This window comes from Gossypium hirsutum, chromosome D04, assembly GCF_007990345.1.
Source record: "Gossypium hirsutum isolate 1008001.06 chromosome D04, Gossypium_hirsutum_v2.1, whole genome shotgun sequence".
Classification (NCBI taxonomy): domain Eukaryota; kingdom Viridiplantae; phylum Streptophyta; class Magnoliopsida; order Malvales; family Malvaceae; genus Gossypium; species Gossypium hirsutum.
Genome location: NC_053440.1, coordinates 51,272,334 through 51,289,576, shown reverse-complemented (window position 1 = coordinate 51,289,576; position 17,243 = coordinate 51,272,334). Strand labels below are relative to the sequence as shown.

The 17,243-nt window shown below is 34.5% G+C and overlaps 3 protein-coding genes across 15 annotated transcripts; 2 read left to right on the top strand and 1 right to left on the bottom strand.

The window, feature by feature from the left end:
• Positions 1 to 723: 723 nt before the first annotated feature.
• On the top strand, positions 724 to 8,013 carry LOC107898973 (probable protein phosphatase 2C 58). The gene is made up of 5 exons (XM_016824545.2): positions 724 to 985; positions 1,438 to 1,680; positions 1,758 to 2,034; positions 2,135 to 2,289; positions 7,699 to 8,013. Exons 1-5 carry the CDS (start codon positions 953 to 955, stop codon positions 7,834 to 7,836), a joined length of 846 nt encoding a protein of 281 aa, XP_016680034.1. The 5' UTR covers positions 724 to 952; the 3' UTR covers positions 7,837 to 8,013.
• Positions 8,014 to 8,848: 835 nt separating this feature from the next.
• On the top strand, positions 8,849 to 10,155 carry LOC121215929 (uncharacterized protein At4g28440). Its single transcript, XM_041090830.1, has 2 exons — positions 8,849 to 9,376; positions 9,694 to 10,155. Exons 1-2 carry the CDS (start codon positions 9,127 to 9,129, stop codon positions 9,894 to 9,896), a joined length of 453 nt encoding a protein of 150 aa, XP_040946764.1. The 5' UTR covers positions 8,849 to 9,126; the 3' UTR covers positions 9,897 to 10,155.
• Positions 10,156 to 10,294: 139 nt separating this feature from the next.
• Positions 10,295 to 15,724, bottom strand: LOC107898974 (uncharacterized). Of its 13 annotated transcripts, none has more exons than XM_041090824.1 (9): positions 15,411 to 15,724; positions 14,955 to 15,140; positions 14,825 to 14,856; positions 13,957 to 14,054; positions 13,774 to 13,856; positions 13,483 to 13,560; positions 13,312 to 13,410; positions 11,166 to 11,220; positions 10,295 to 11,062 (listed from the first exon to the last, which is right to left on the bottom strand). In XM_041090824.1, the coding sequence occupies exons 2-9, from the start codon at positions 15,138 to 15,140 to the stop codon at positions 11,043 to 11,045; spliced, it is 651 nt and encodes a 216-aa protein (XP_040946758.1). In that variant the 5' UTR covers positions 15,411 to 15,724; the 3' UTR covers positions 10,295 to 11,042. The 13 variants fall into 13 exon arrangements, with proteins under 13 accessions (XP_040946758.1, XP_040946759.1, XP_016680037.2 ...); XM_041090825.1 differs by having other exon boundaries at positions 10,295 to 11,050; XM_016824548.2 differs by having other exon boundaries at positions 10,295 to 10,945.
• Positions 15,725 to 17,243: the final 1,519 nt, after the last annotated feature.

Here is a 17,243-nt window from a genome sequence, read left to right as displayed (position 1 = left end):
TTTGGGTCGAAACAGAGCAATATGATTATGATTTATGAATGAGACCTATGAAATTGATGTATTAAAGAGCTAATAATCCACTTGTCTCTACTGACCTATTTTGACTTGGACTCTCTCAAACACATTTATGTCATGGTTAGAATATCAACAAAATATCCCCTTGCCAACTATATTAGAATTGGTAAACCCACGGTGGGTGAAAACTATTAAGAATATTGTTGCTGGTTATTGGTTAATTAAAATTTTCTTTTATTTTTGTAAGTGAAAATGTATTTATTTTTCAAAATAAAAAGATTTAAACTCTTACTACCTTTCTATATTTATTAATTTTTTTCTATAATATTTTTACTACTTTTCGTTTAAATTGGCATTATTTAGGAAAACCATTTGGTGATAACTGAGATTAAAAAGAAAATGACAATAATTAGACTACCTTTTATAAGAGAATATCTTGAAACTGTAGGTCACCAATTTATTCATCCAAATAAATAAATGAATTTACGAATTCGAATTCCGGAATCATTTCAACTATTGTTAATAAAAAATTTTATTATTAAACTCGTATTATGAAATTAATAATAATATATAAAAAAAAAGAAGGGAACAAAAACAGCTAGCCCAAGAATCTAGTATAAAGGGAAATCTAATAATAAAAAAAGATGGTAATCTTAATAATGCGAAGAAAAGTCGTCGGCAAGAACGCGTCCATTTCAAAACACGCGGGGCGGAAAAGCTAAACTCACACTTAGGTCACATTTTCGGCGGTCAACCTTCCTTTCCCTCTCCTCCTCTGTTTCTCTATATACACTGCCTTTTGTCCTCTGCTCTGAAGCTTTTCTTCTTCTAACATCAATTCTTCAGCTTCTCTACTTTCAACTTTTTGGTTATTTTCAGTGTTAATAAAAATTTTGTTTTTTGGTGCTTGCTGTAATAAAGCAAAAGGAACTACAACATGCATGGGAAAGATATTCTTCACAAAATGAAGGTCGGTTTAAAGTTCAATCCTTTTTTTTTATTTTTATGATTCTTTGACGTATTGTTTTTGAAAACAAAAGGGTTTCATATTGCTTGGTTTATTTCCTAGTTTTTTAATATAGTTGTTCTTTATTGACTAATGAGTTAAAGATTGTAATTTTATTTACATTTTGGGATTTAATGCATAAATTTGCTTATAACTTTATTTGGCTCCTGAATCAAACTATTTGTGTGTATATATATATGTTTTGAATTTTACAATGTAATCATATTGTTGAATTACTTCTGATTTTCTTATAGAAGGCTTACCAAGGTAGATGTTAGCTTAGCATGCTTAGTTTCTAAGAGATGATTTTTCATCCTTAGAATGTAATTTATGAACTAAAAGAATAGTATATCTTTTGGGGATAAATATATCTAGTTACTTTTATGTCGGTAACGATGTTATGTTTTCATCTGAAGGCTGGGCTATTTTCATCTGGGGCTGACACAGGGAAAGGGAAGAGCAAAATGTCAAAGCATACGACGCACGGTTTTCATTGCCTGAAGGGAAAATCAAATCATGACATGGAAGATTATGTTGTTTCTGAGTTCAAGAAAAAAGAGGATAGTGAGTTAGGTTTATTTGCAATCTTTGATGGACATTTGGGCCATGATGTTGCAAAGTACTTGCAGAGTCATCTGTTTGATATCATCTTGAAACAGGTAGAGATTAGTGTAAGAATCAACATATGATTATATGCACACACTTACAGGATCTCTTATGAAACATTTGTATGCAGCATGATTTTTGGACCAACATAGAGGATGCAATAAGAAGAGCTTATCGCTCGACTGATGCTGAAATACTGGATAAAGCAAAGGTTCTAGGCAGAGGAGGCTCAACGGCCGTGACGGCCATACTTATCAACAGTCAGAAACTGGTAGTGGGGAATGTAGGAGATTCTCGGGCAGTTATGTGCAAGAACGGTGTGGCAGAACAACTATCCGTTGATCACGAACCAAGAACAGAGAAGAGATTGATTGAGAGCCGCGGTGGCTTTGTATCAAACCTTCCAGGTAATACTAACTAGAACAAATACTAGCAATTCTGCAACTCCCTTGTCTGGTGTCTGGTATCTGGAAATTGGAACTGGCATATATTATCTGATTCTCACAGGGGATGTTCCACGGGTTGACGGGCAGCTGGCTGTAGCAAGGGCGTTTGGCGATAAGAGTTCAAAGTTACACCTTAGCTCCGAGCCCGACGTGAAAGTGGTGACGATTGATGATGACACAGAGTTCATTATTCTGGCCAGTGATGGGATATGGAAGGTTATTACTTTTGCAATTCTAGTTTCTCATGCAAATATTAATTCAATCGAGATTCCAAGTTTCTCATGTTCAGCGGATCTCGTTGTTGAAAAGTCAACAAAGGTAGGAAGCAACTTGTTAAAAAGGTTGAGCAAGTTGCACCGAATGTTGAAAAGTTGAATGGGATAATTGCAATTTTGGTCCCTAATTTTTTAGGCCATTTGCAAGTTAGTCCCTGAACCTCAACTATAAATAGGCCTTTTCATTTTTCATTTCAACCATCCCAACCAATCTTTCTCTCTTAGTTTTCTCTCTTCTCCCATTTGAGAATTCTTAAGGAATTCTATTTGTTTGTAATACTTTGGAGATAGTAAAGTTATCATCTGGTGTTAGTGCCCGAGGACGTAGGTATAATTTACCGAACCTCGTTAAAACTCTTGTGTTCTTTCTTGTCCTATTTTTCTTTCAATATTTGAGGGTATAATAGTAGTATTTAATTGTGCTATTAAATTACTATAGAAGGGATATTCTGTCTAAGGAAAGACTTGGTATTTAAGAGATCCATGTGATCCACCTCTCTTCCCTGGGAATTGAACTTTGTGTGATTTTTTAGTACAATAATTTACACGCTTCCGACCCTATTGGAACAACAAGTGGTATCAAGAGCCGAAGGTTAATCGTAGTATGCTCTGTGGTTGCAGTTTAAACTGATCTTCCACATCAGAAAAGATTTCCTTAGGTATATTGAAAGATTATGGAGAAAACGGTCGGTGTAGGAGCTTCAACATCGTCCATGTGGACAAGACCGACAATTGCAAATGCAAGATTGGCCGTGGAGATCTTTGATGGCACGGGCCATTTTGGTATGTGGCAAAGTGAGGTTCTAGATGCCCTTTTTCAGCAGGGTCTAGACATTGCCATTGATGAAGAGAAACCAGATGATGTACAGGAGAAAGATTGGAAGGCGATCAATCGGTTGGCATGTGGCACAATTCGATCATGCCTTTCTCGAGAGCAGAGGTATGCTTTTTCAAAGGAGACTTCTGCAAATAAGTTGTGGGTGGCACTTGAAGAAAAATTTTGAAGAAAAACAGTCAAAATAAGCTCCACTTGAAGAAAAGACTGTTTCGCTTCACATACGTCCCAAGTACCACAATGAATGATCACATCACCAAATTTAATCAGTTAGTCACTGATTTGCTGAATATGGATGAGACATTCAAAGATGAAGATTTGGCTTTGATGCTGTTGGGGTCACTTCCTGAGGAGTTTGAGTTCCTAGAAACTACTCTACTTCATGGCAGGAGTGATATATCTCTGAGCGAAGTCTGTGCGGCCTTATACAGTTATGAACAGAGAAAGAAGGACAAACAGAAAAACTCAATCAGAGATACAGAAGCTTTAGTAGTCCGAGGTCGTTCATACACTTGGAAGAAAACTCAAAAGGGGAGATCAAAGTCAAAGTCCAGACTCGGGAAAGATGAATGTGCTTTTTGTCATGAGAAAGGCCACTGGAAGAAAAATTGTCCAAAGCTGAAGAATAAGGGAAAAGCTGCTGTAGATGCTTGTGTTGCAAAGCATGATACTAGTGACTCTGAACTATCACTGGTTACATCATCATCGTAGTTCCATTCAGATGAGTGGATATTGGATTCGGGTTGTACCTATCATATGTCCCCTAACCGGGAGTGGTTCTCTGATTTAGTAGAACTAAATGGAGGAGTTGTTTATATGGGCAATGACAATGCCTGTAAAACTGTTGGGATAGGTTCAATCCAATTAAAGAATAAAGATGGATCAACCAGAGTTCTGACTGATGTTCGGTACGTGCCCAGTTTGAAGAAAAATCTCATCTCATTGGGAGCCTTGGAATCCAATGGTTCAGTTGTTACTATGAGAGATGGGGTTTTGAAAGTGACATTTGGCGCACTTGTGATATTGAAGGGCATCAGGAAAAATAACTTGTATTACTACCAAGGTAGTACAGTTATTGGAGCAGTCGCTGCAGCTTCCGGTAACAAAGACTTGGACTCAATGCAGTTGTGGCATATGAAGTTGGGACATGCCAGCGAAAAATCCTTGCAAATTCTGGCAAAGCAAGGATTGCTGAAAGGTGCAAAGGCTTGCAAATTAAAATTTTGTGAGCATTGTGTTCTGGGAAAGCAAAAGAGAGTGAAATTCGGCACTGCTATCCATAATACAAAAGGTATTTTGGAATATATTCACTCAGATGTGTGGGGGCCTTCCAAAACACCTTCGTTGGGAGGAAAACACTACTTTGTTACTTTTGTTGATGACTTTTCCAGAAGAGTTTGGGTGTATACCATGAAAACTAAAGATGAAGTGCTTGGAGTTTTTCTTAAATGGAAAACTATGATCGAAAACCAGACTGGCAAGAAAATCAAGCGGCTTAGGACGGACAATAGAGGGGAATATAAAAGTGATCCGTTCTTCGATGTGTGCCAAGAGTATGGTATTGTTCGACACTTCACAGTTAGGGATACACCACAACAGAATGGAGTGGCAGAGCGTATGAATCGAACATTGCTGGAGAAAGTTCGATGTATGTTGTCCAATGCTGGGTTGGGCAAGCAATTTTGGGCTGAGGCTGTGACATACGCTGGCCATCTTGTTAATCGTTTGCCATCATCTGCATTAGAAAGAAAAACTCCTATGGAAGTATGGTCTGGAAAACCGGCTACAGATTATGATTCCTTACATGTGTTTGGATCCACTGCATATTACCATGTGAAGGAGTCAAAGTTAGATCCGAGGGCAAAGAAAGCTCTCTTTATGGGAATCACTTCTGGAGTGAAGGGATTTCGTCTTTGGTGCTTAAGCACAAAGAAAATGATCTGTAGCAGAGATGTTACCTTTGATGAATCTGCCACATTGAAAAAGGTAGCAGATAAAGATATTCAGACGAGCAATACTCCACAGCAGGTGGAGTGTACTCCAAAACAGGTGGAGTTTGAGCAGATGGGGATTTGCCCAGTTAATAAGTCTAATTCTCCAGCCACAATGGAGGAATTAGAGGTTGAAGAGGTTCTGACCCAAGAACCACTAAGTACACCAGAACCAGTTGCAGTTGCAAGGCCACGGAGAGAAATTCGTAAACCTGCTCGATTTACTGATATGGTGGCCTACGCCCTTCCCGTTGTTGATGATATTCCTATCACTTATCAAGAAGCAATGCAAAGCTTAGAAAGTGATAAATGGAAAAGCGCCATGGATGAAGAAATGCAGTCTCTCCGGAAGAACAATACTTGGGAGTTGGCGCAATTACCAAAAGGTAAAAGGGCAATCGGATGCAAGTGGGTATTCGCAAAGAAAGATGGATCTCCTAGCAAGAAGGATATTCGCTACAAGGCAAGATTGGTAGCTAAAGGCTACGCTCAGAAGGAGGGAATTGACTACAATGATGTATTTTCCCCTGTTGTGAAGCATTCTTCCATTAGAATTTTGTTGGCCTTGGTAGCACAGTTGAATTTGGAGCTAGCTCAACTTGATGTTAAGACAGCTTTCTTGCATGGTGAGTTAGAAGATGAGATCTATATGACTCAGCCCGAAGGATACACAGATGCTGGTGGTAGAAACTGGGTTTGTAAGCTGAACAAATCGCTATATGGATTGAAGCAATCCCCGAGGCAGTGGTACAAGCGATTTGATAGCTTTATGAGAAGGCAGAAGTACACAAGAAGCAAATATGACAATTGTGTATATTTGCAGAAGCTGCATGACGGATCTTTCATTTATCTACTTTTGTATGTTGATGATATGTTAATCGCTTCGAAGAGCCAAAATGAGATAGATAAGCTGAAGGCTCAGTTGAATCAAGAGTTCGAGATGAAAGATCTAGGTGAGGCCAAGAAGATTCTCGGCATGGAGATAAGTAGAGATAGACCGAGAGGCAAGCTCTGTTTAAATCAGAAGCAATATCTGAAAAAGGTATTACAATGTTTTGGTGTAAATGAAAACACAAAACATGTAAGTACCCCACTTGCTTCTCATTTGAAACTTAGTGCTCAATTATCTCCGAAAACTGAAGAAGAAAGAGAATATATGGCAAAAGTCCCATATGCTAATGCAGTTGGGAGTTTAATGTATGCGATGGTGTGTACGAGGCCTGACATTTCACAAGCTGTTGGAGTTGTGAGCAGGTATATGCATGATCCTGGAAAAGGACATTGGCAAGCTGTGAAATGGATTCTACGGTATCTTCGAAAAACCGTAGATGTTGGTTTAATTTTTGAACAGGATGAAGCACTTGGTCAGTTTGTAGTTGGATATGTTGATTCCGACTTTGCTGGTGATTTAGATAAACGTCGTTCAACTACGGGGTATCTGTTTACTCTTGCGAAAGCCCCAGTGAGTTGGAAGTCTACCTTACAGTCTACAGTAGCTGTGTCTACTACAGAGGCAGAATATATGGCAGTTACAGAAGCTGTTAAGGAGGCTATTTGGCTTAATGGATTATTGAAAGACTTGGGAGTTGTTCAAAGTCACATTAGTCTATATTGTGACAGTCAGAGTGCTATTCATTTAGCGAAAAATCAAGTCTATCATTCAAGAACCAAGCATATCGACGTAAGATATCACTTTGTGCGGGAAGTCTTTGAAAAAGGAAAAATTCTACTTCAGAAGATTCCGACAGCAGATAATCCCGCAGATATGATGACCAAGGTAGTAACAACAATCAAGTTTAATCATTGTTTGAACTTGATTAACATCCTGAGAATTTGAGCACCTTTAGGTGTATGGCGCTCGAGAGCGCATTTGGAGGCACTACAAAAGATAGCTTTATCGAATTTGGGGAGTTGAAGGAAGTATGTGAAGATGTGATTATCCTAATCAAATCTTCAAGGTGGAGATTGTTGAAAAGTCAACAAAGGTAGGAAGCAACTTGTTAAAAAGGTTGAGCAAGTTGCACCGAATGTTGAAAAGTTGAATGGGATAATTGCAATTTTGGTCCCTAATTTTTTAGGCCATTTGCAAGTTAGTCCCTGAACCTCAACTATAAATAGGTCTTTTCATTTTTCATTTCAACCATCCCAACCAATCTTTCTCTCTTAGTTTTCTCTCTTCTCCCATTTGAGAATTCTTAAGGAATTCTATTTGTTTGTAATACTTTGGAGATAGTAAAGTTATCATCTGGTGTTAGTGCCCGAGGATGTAGGTATAATTTACCGAACCTCGTTAAAACTCTTGTGTTCTTTCTTGTCCTATTTTTCTTTCAATATTTGAGGGTATAATAGTAGTATTTAATTGTGCTATTAAATTACTATAGAAGGGATATTCTGTCTAAGGAAAGACTTGGTATTTAAGAGATCCATGTGATCCACCTCTCTTCCCTGGGAATTGAACTTTGTGTGATTTTTTAGTACAATAATTTACACGCTTCCGACCCTATTGGAACAACACTCGTTGCAGGTTATGTCAAACCAAGAAGCAGTGGACGCCATAAAAAACATCAAGGATGCTCAATCAGCAGCAAAGCACTTGATTGAGGCAGCAGTTTCTAAGAAGAGCAAAGATGACATATCTTGCATCATTGTAAGGTTCCGGTGATATATTCTTCCGATGAGTACCGAATTAATGAGAAAATGAATAGCCAAATATGTGTATACCATGCCACGTTTTTTACCCTCTTTATAGCTATAGTGATTGTTGCTGCCTACCATAAAACTGTTTGTATGTAAAAAATTGACCCAGCTTTATAAAAATGACTACTTGAATTGCCTGTAACGTCATCGTTGATGATATGTTGTTGATTTTCAATGTTACCAAGGATAGGACCATTCGTGCATTCAAGGCTTCCATACATAACTGAAGCATCATCATGACATGTGAAGGGTGACGATTTTGAATGGTTCTTCCTTTAATAAAGACTGTCATAATTAAAAGGAAAAGGAAAAAAAAGAAAAAAGCACACTCTCTTATGGAGATGGTGATGATGATGCATGTTGATGTTGATGTTTGTTGTGTGTGTGTGTGTGTGTAAGACAATGAAAGGATTGATGGATGATTCTTTCCTTCATATCCTCTACCTTTCAACAAGTTAAATTTCCATGAATATTAAGAATATATTTGTAGAAAATGTTGTGCTTATCATCCAAAAAGGAAAAAGAAAATCAATAAATTGCTAGCAAGTTTTACCAGTACAATTCATTCAAAGTATAAATATAAATACAGATTGTCGATTCATTTTTAGTTTAATTGGTTTCGATATTATTACTAATATAAGAAGACATGAATTCGAGGGTATTAAAGCACAAGTAACACATGACAATTAATTTATAAAATGGGTTTAGGGTTTATTAATCATGTATAGCATTTTATTTTTTAAAAATGTATTTTTTTGCTCATTATAAATTAATATAGTTAAAGTTTTTAAAATATATATAAGCTTTCAAAATTTACAAAAATAAAAAATCACATTAACATTGTTTTCAATTTCTTATTTTGAAATTAATAATTTAAATTCTCAAGGAGTAAAAGTATTTATTAATTATAAAAAAAATAAAAGGAAAAACTAACTTAACGAGTAAGTAGTTAGTTGTACGGCAGTAATGACTGAAACCCCTTGGAGAAGGGGAAAAGTCTCGGTCTCCCGGGCATCGTTGACCTTAAACACCAATACAATTCAAACACGTGTAAAACTCAATAAACCTTCCACCACCGTATATATATGAATGATCGGGTCACCCAAATTCCTAAATTTCTTAGAAACCCTAAATCTTCGCTAATTGTTTATGCCCATTCTGCTCTCCCATAAAAACCGTTAGAGATATTCCTAGGGTTTGCATTTGCGGTTTGGGGTATAGGGTTTTAGACAACGCCAAATCTTGGATTTGAGGAATGGCGACTGCGACGGGACAGGTGAACGCGAAGAGAAAGCCGGTGTTCGTGAAAGTGGAGGATTTGAAGCCCGGTACTAGTGGGCACACTTTGATCGTCAAAGTGGTGGAGATGACCCCAGTCAAGACTTCCGCCAGGCCCAACAGGTCCCGTGCTCTCCTTTCTCGACCTGTCCCTCCGGTCCGGATCGCTGAGTGCGTCGTTGGGGACGAGACTGGCACCATCATCTTCACCGCACGCAACGAACAAGGTATTTATTTTTCTCTATCTGTATGTATATACTAGTTTCATAGAAATTTATAGCCTCTGTATTTAGATCGATTTTATTTGCTCTGCGTTTTATTGGGTCAGCCTATATTTCATAATAAACCAAGTTGGTTGTACTTTTGTATAGACATTTTGTCTTTTCTATTTCTATTTTGGGGACTATTTTAGTAGTCTAGAACAGAGTAGTATTTTGAAGGAAAGAATTCTGACTGCAAGACTTAATTCAATTAAGCTTCTTAGTACTTCTTAAAACTAAACAAGTACCTATGTAATATCATGATTTTGATGTTGGTGATGCAGTTGATCTTATGACAAAAGGTGCAACCGTGATTTTACGTAATGCTAAGATTGTTATGTTCAAGCGAACAACAATGAGGTTAGCAGTTGACAAATGGGGACGGATCGAGGTAACCGAACCTGCTAAATTCGCAGTTAAAGAAGATAACAATCTTTCTTTAGTTGAATATGAGCTTGTTACTGTTCCTGACCAGGGCATGAATTAGGGGCTTTGTTTAATGTGAGTGAATGATTGAATATATATATTTCTAGGAAGTTAATACTTTTTAAAAAGTAACCATTGGGCTTGATTCTTGGCTTGGTATTGTGTCATGATCAGTCCTTTGAGATTGCGGTAGTACTTATTAGTATTGGACATATTTCATTGTGAAATCGAGTTTGATTCGCTTTTGCTTCTTGTTTATGTTATGACTATCATCAGCTTAAAGTTGAAAAAGTTAAATGCAATAAGAAAGCTGTTGTTCACTTTGATTTTCTCATTGGTGATATTATTGGTTCGTCGGGATGAATGCTGAATGCGTTCAGGTTATAACTTTAGAACACTTATGAAACATTTTCCCATCCAATTTCAAGGTGTTTACATCTTGGGGGGTTTTTTCCCACCTCGCCGAGATTGCCCGTATCTCTATGATAAAGCTGCCCCTCCAACAAATAAAACAAATGCAAAGATTGGTGATGTTATTGGTTAACACCAATCAATCATTTGTGGTACATTTTTGTACTCAAATGTCTTTGAGCTAGGGAAGGCAATAGAAAGAAATGATAGTATGGTTTCAAAAGTTAGGAAATTCAACTTGGCTTGGCTCCTCATCTGCCCGATGAGAATATCAGCTATATATACATATGACACTCTCTTAGGAGGGAGGAACTATTTTAAATTCATTAAATGTGCTCCAATCCTCCGAATATTAGTCATACATGATCATTGGAAGCTGATTGAATAGAAATATTTACATGACTAGAAGTGCATATTCAAGCTTCACACCTTGAAGTAAAACAGTTCAATTCTTTTCAAGATGCTGACAACGACAAAGAAGGTTTTGGACCTGAATATAAAACAGTTCTGATATCATGTATACAAGTTCCAACTTTAACAGCATTTTAAGGAATTTAAGAGAGCATCTTTAAACACTCCCTGTTCCAGCGTTGGCACTTGAAAGCAGTGTCGTAAAGAGGCAGAAGCCGATTAAGGGGCTTCCCCAATTCTGATTCAATTTAGGCCATTAAAGCAAATATAATAGCCTGTGCAACCTTACTGCAAGAACCCGCATATGATAAACCAAATGAAATTGCTGTAAATTCAATCATATCAACGGGTGCTTTAAGCATCTTTAAAAATGGGAGTCAAGCAGCTACGTGACTGTCAATATCACTGCTAGTTTTCATTAATTGATCTAATCGTGCAAGGAAAAAACTTGTTCACATTAAAAAACTAAACTCTCATGCTCTCAGTATTTAAGCTTTGCATATTGTACCTGACCAAATATGTCTAGCTGAATCAACACTTGCACGGCCATCAAGCAAATGAACCTAACAAAATCTAAGTATGAAGATGGTCAATTTATAGAACAAATCAGCCAGCATGCATGGGCAATGTCAATGAAAAATAATTAAGGAAAAAAATACGATGAGGGTGGATAGTGTCGGAAGCTACCAGCGCAACACAATCGATGTAGCACTGAATTTTATCTGCCATCATAAAATGCTTAGCAAATATGGTAGTCTAAAGCTCATAGGTATGTTCCGGAGATTTATGGCACGTTTAGTTCGCTGTAATGGAATAGAGCTGTAATGAAATAGAGGTATAATAGAATAGAGCTGTAGTGGAATTGAAGCATAATAGTAATTCAATTGTTTGGTTGAATGTAATGGAATAGAGGCGTAATAGTATTCTTGTGTTTGGTTGAATGGAATGATGTTGTAATAGCATAAGAAAAAAAAACTAAAATGACTAGAATACCCTTAGCAGAATTTTTTTTAGGTAGATGATTATTGTTATTGTTATTAAATTTTAATAAGATTATTAATATAAATAATAAATAATTTAATCATATTTTAACATAATTATTATTAAATATAATTTAATAAAAATATATAATTTAATAAAATTCTTAATATTAAATATTTTTATATGAATTTTCTAAAATCATAATATATAATACTATAAAATATAATTTAACATAATTATTATTAAATATAATTTAATAAAAAAATATAATTTAATAAAATTCTTAATATTAAATATTCTTGTACGAATTTAATAAAATCATAATATATAATACAATAAAATATAATTTAAAATATTTTTTATTAAATATAATTTAATAAAAATATATAATTTAATAAAATTCTTAATATTAAATATTCTTAAATGAATTTACTAAAATCATAATATATAATACTATAAAATATAATTTAAAATAATTATTATTAAAATTATAATTTAGTAAAAATATATAATTTAATAAAATTCTTAATATTAAATATTCTTAGAATTTACTAAAATCATAATATATAATACTATAAAATATAATTTAAATTAATTATTTTTAAATATAATTTAATAAAAATATATAATTTAATAAAATTCTTAATATTAAATATTCTTATATGAATTTACTAAAATCATAATATATAATACTATAAAATATAATTTAAAATAATAAAATTTGAATCGATTAAATGATATTTGAATTTATTTGATAATATGAAATAGTACTACTAATGCATATATTTGATATGTGATTATCAGTAGCATGTAAGAGACCATGCAGATCGGTTTATAAAAGCTTGGAGGGTCGATATGGAAACTTAACGAATCAGTAGATTCAATAAAGAAATGTGATATTGGTATAATCAAATGATATCACATACATCCCTAATGGTAGAAAATTTGTCATGTCATGTTTTTATTGAATTGCTAAATGAGATAGTAAATGAAATTAGCATATGAATCATGAATACATTGTTTGAATTGGTTAAAATTGAATTATGCATCGGTTATATTCTTATTATGTTAATGTTGTGCGGTTTGTTTATTCTTTGCACAAGCATAGGTGGACCTCAAGGTTACGAGAAGTGATCCAACTTCCAAACTGCGACACTCGACTCAACAATGTTCTTATAGTCCCTTTTGCTTTGATAAATGACATTTACTAGGTTTTGAGTCGATTTTGTATTATAAATGTTTAAATTTAAAGTACATAAATGGTTGGTTTAGTGTATATGAATTTTATATAATAGTTGATCTGGTTGAAATGAGACAAATTTAATTGATTCAGGTTGTGATTTTTTGGCACCATTTGGACCTTTTGAAAATAGTGAGTGAGATCGTGATGTCAAGCTCTCAATGTCACGATGAGGACTAGTAAACGCTCAAACACATGAATATCTTTTCCATTTTGATATGACACCTCCTTATCAATCCAGTTTGCAAAAATGGTCAGCAATAGAAACTTAAAAAGCAGAGCACACAATAACAGAAAACCAATTTTTATCTGGTGACATGCTTATTTTAATGACTGTTCTAAAGAAGTTATCTTCTCCTAGAACACCATATAAGTATTGGATACTACATGGACTACTTGTAGTGTAATAAGAAAGAATAAAAAGAAAGCTCACATGACTAGACAAAGCGGATGCCCTACTTGGGTTCAGAGCTTCCAATCGCCTTTTCAATTCCTCAAGTCGAGCAAACTGGGAGTTACTGCTTTCTTGAACCTATCAAATGAAAGAATCAATTTAGTACAGTGCAATAATGCAAGCTTATCCACCTACAGCAAAGAAGTATACCAGATTTTTTAAGTCCTCACATAACTTCTGCTTAAGTGCTTCATCATCATTCAAAGCCTTCAATGCTGCTTCCCAAATCTGAAATACATATTAAAGAGCTGCAATAAAACTAAAGACACGGGGCACTATACTTGCTAGTAAAAAGGATTGTAAAAGAAACTGAAAAATTATTCAGTAGCAAGTCCCAAAAAATCAATTCAGGCCTTAATTAATTCAAATGCAACCATAATTATCATGTATAAGTAAATTCCAGAATCTACCAGAGAGAGAGAGAGAGAGAATGCAACAAACCTTTCGTGCTTGTTCTTCCTTCTGCTTCGCAATACGTATTCTCTCAGTTGATATTTCGATTTTCTTTCTCATATGTTCAAGGGCTGAAAGTATGTACCACACATCATACCATGTACGAATCACCCCATTATAGAAAAATACATATAAATGAAACAATATTTATACAGGCAGCAGCACATCAACCTGCTTTTTTGGGCCCAGCAGTGAGTTTCATCTCCATTATAAGATTTGCTAGTTCTCTTTCAACATCACGTATTTTAGAATAGTTTTCTTCTATGTATCTGGAAGTGTGAATCAATAGAGATCAGATAAAATCTCCAGCAATTGAAATCACGAGAAACAAACTGAAAGAACATTAAAGAGAAGGGAAATGACAACCATATAAAGCACAATCCTCTTTCAACCTTAATTTGTACAAGTAAATGCTACAGACTAGATAAAAAAGTTCCAAGATACAAACAGAATTCTTTTTTGTACTATAAATTGTTACATTTTAATAACTGAATCCCAAGAAAATAAACAAAAGAGCTTTCTTAAACTTGATTAATTGAGTAAATAAAAATTGTCATATTGAACTTTTTGTCAATACATATACGTAAAAGATAATCCTGACACAAAAGAAATGTCAGAGCTTCTAAGCAAGTGCAATTCGAATCTGTTTCAGATTTGAATAATAAGACTTAGTGAAGCTGTAAATTCAATTAAGATTTAGGACTAAATTAAAGTTTTAAGTAGTATCAAACTCACATGAAAGTTAATGCACCAGCACAAATCACTTCTTATCCCTCTAGATTAGAATTATAGTAAGGATTTAAGGTAATTCTTCAAAGGCTGACCATTTATAGAAAACTCATATATACACTCATCGTGCATTGCAATGCAGGACTAGAAGAACACTCTCCTTACTATTACTGGATTAAATCCCAGCACTGAACAGAGTCGTCCGTATAGGTCAGGTTTACAACAATTGAACTAAGGCAAGTGAAAAATAAATTATCAAAAAAAGCACATATACAAAAATAGAAATTTAAAATTAACAAAATGAACATACTTCTTGAGTTGAACCCGCTCTTCTTCGATTATCTGCCCCCACAGAAGAAAAAAACCATAAGAATTCGCCATGACATTTTCAGCAGAGTAATAACGAAACACAAAAAGAAGAGAGGAGAAAGAGAAGTGACCTTCTCAGTGTAGGCGATGACAGGAGCTTCCCTAGCGAGTCCATCGGGTCCGATCTCGGGTTCTAGGGTAGGATTCGTGGCCATTTTTCTTCTTTTTGCTTTGGTTTGGAATTGAAATCGAAACTGGAAATAAAATGGAAAATAGTCTTTATGATCTACCTGGTATGATTTACAAACATTCCACATCTGCATTACACAGATTAAGCAAATAATAAACATTCCAATAACAGAAACAACACCATTCAAAAAGATAAAAAGAACCAAAAATTGATCAATCAAAATTCTCAAAAGCCACATGCAAACATATCTTCCACATCTGCATTACACAGATTAAGCAAATAATCATAACAAAAAACATACCCAGCGACAAGGCGAAAACCAGCCTCGTACCTTTGCTGAAGACGACCCGTACGGGCCACCAAATAAGAAAACGATGGAAGAAGAAGCAGAAATTACCTCTGCAATATCGATGGAAGAAGAAGCAGAAATCGACGAGGGCAGAAAAAGGAAACAAAAATAACAAACAGGTAAGTAATCCCTAATCGGCGCTGAACGGGGGAATGCCTATTACGGGATGTGGGCGTATTAGGGATGGAATGGATTCGGGACGTAATAGCATTACGGGTAACCATACGCCCATTTGGTGGTGGGCCCGCAAAATAGGGGGAATACATTCCTATTCCCCCAACCAAACATCCTGTTAGGCTGTATGACCACGGCTTTAAGAATAGTATTGTTGGTGATATCTTGTAAAGTCTCTCTGTCATCATTATCTGAATATCATCATCAACTCAAATGTTAAATACTAAAATTAGAATTAAAAAAAAATCAGCTATACCCATGGCGGCAAATAGGATCAAATTTCAGTTTTGAGCCATATCAAGTCATTTAAGTTTCATTTTAATTAAAATTGGGTATTTTTTTAAAATATATTTGGCGTGTTTCGGTTCGACACAACTAACAACAATATGTATATAGCGCTTAGACAAATTAGTATAAAATAAATTAAATTTATATGTAGCATGTACAAATAATTACATTAAAATAAATTGAAGTATATATTTGAATCATAAAAAATTTTATGTATATAATTGCACCAAATCAAAGTTGATGTATTAAACTGTACGTTGAATCAAAATTTATGTGCAATTTCAATTTTATCCTTTCTAAATTCTCTCTCTAGTTTAGGAAAATTAAGATGTTAGCCATTTTACTTTAATTTGTCAAATTTTAGTCTTGTATTTTATGAAAATTGAGAAGTTAGTTCAATTTTTAATAAACACGTGAACTTAGGCTAGGACCTTCTCGAGTTCAAATTTTTTCAGGCTCAAGTTTTCTCAAGCTTGGTCCCTTTTGGATTCGGATAATTTTGAGCTCAAATTATTCCAAACCCGGATAAGGTCAAATTAGTCTAATTGAGTAGGACATGATAATTAATTTTTCTTTGACGTAATGATAAAACAATCCAAATAAAAAGTTGAAATGTTATATAAATATTTTATTATAATAGAAATATTTTATATAACATAAATAAAATTCTATATTATATGTAATATTTATGATTATATAATATGTATATAAATTTTGTAAACATAGTTAATACTATTATATGATATTTAAATTTTAATAACATGGGGAAGGTGTTCAAATTTGTTAAAGGCGAATCTCTCTTAGACCTGTTCATAGGTCGGGCCACCAGGCTTGACTCAAAATGTGGGAGGGTTTGGGTAAAAATATAGGCCCGAAAAATGGGCTTCGACAAAAAAATAAGGCCAGTTTAAAAAACAGGCCAGGCCTCGGGTAACGCTTTTTTGGCCCGGGCCCGACCCGACCTGAATTCACTAAAGGACAAAAAAATCTGTTTTTTTAATATTATTTTCTTATTGTTTTCTCCCTATTTTGCTACCATTTTAATATTATGTTGCTATTATTTTGTTGTTTTTGTTTGGATATTGTATAAAACTTATTTTATTGTTAATTTTGTTATTATTTTAAAGACATTTGTTAATTTTGTCATTATTTTAGAGGCATTTGCTTGTTAAGTTGCGTCTATCTTAATGTTATTTAAGTATACATATTTTTTAAAATTTATTTTCAATTTGTAAGGAAATATTTATTTCGATATTTTTAGTATTTTTGATGTATTATATATATTAAAATTATATAAAAATAATATAAAAATTAATATGGTGGGCCCAAGTTTTAATATTTTTATCTGGGTCGGGTTTGGGCAAAATTTTAAGCTCATTTTTCGAATTGTGCCAGGCTTGAGCCTGGCAAATGGAACTA

What these genes read in the sequence shown, in the direction of transcription:
- LOC121215929 (XM_041090830.1), top strand. Translation starts at nt 9,127, where the DNA reads ATGGCGACTGCGACGGGACAGGTGAACGCGAAGAGAAAGCCGGTGTTC. An exon ending in CACCGCACGCAACGAACAAG is followed by an intron (nt 9,377 to 9,693) that starts GTATTTATTTTT and finishes TTGGTGATGCAG; the next exon opens with TTGATCTTATGACAAAAGGT.
- LOC107898973 (XM_016824545.2), top strand. Translation starts at nt 953, where the DNA reads ATGCATGGGAAAGATATTCTTCACAAAATGAAG. An exon ending in CTTTGTATCAAACCTTCCAG is followed by an intron (nt 2,035 to 2,134) that starts GTAATACTAACT and finishes TGATTCTCACAG; the next exon opens with GGGATGTTCCACGGGTTGAC. An exon ending in CCAGTGATGGGATATGGAAG is followed by an intron (nt 2,290 to 7,698) that starts GTTATTACTTTT and finishes CACTCGTTGCAG; the next exon opens with GTTATGTCAAACCAAGAAGC.
- LOC107898974 (XM_016824546.2), bottom strand. Translation starts at nt 15,140, where the DNA reads ATGTGGAATGTTTGTAAATCATACCAGGTAGATCATAAAGACTATTTT. An exon ending in TGCTGGGCCCAAAAAAGCAG is followed by an intron (nt 13,857 to 13,956) that starts GTTGATGTGCTG and finishes ACATACTTTCAG; the next exon opens with CCCTTGAACATATGAGAAAG. An exon ending in AGGAAGAACAAGCACGAAAG is followed by an intron (nt 13,561 to 13,773) that starts GTTTGTTGCATT and finishes TATGTATTTCAG; the next exon opens with ATTTGGGAAGCAGCATTGAA.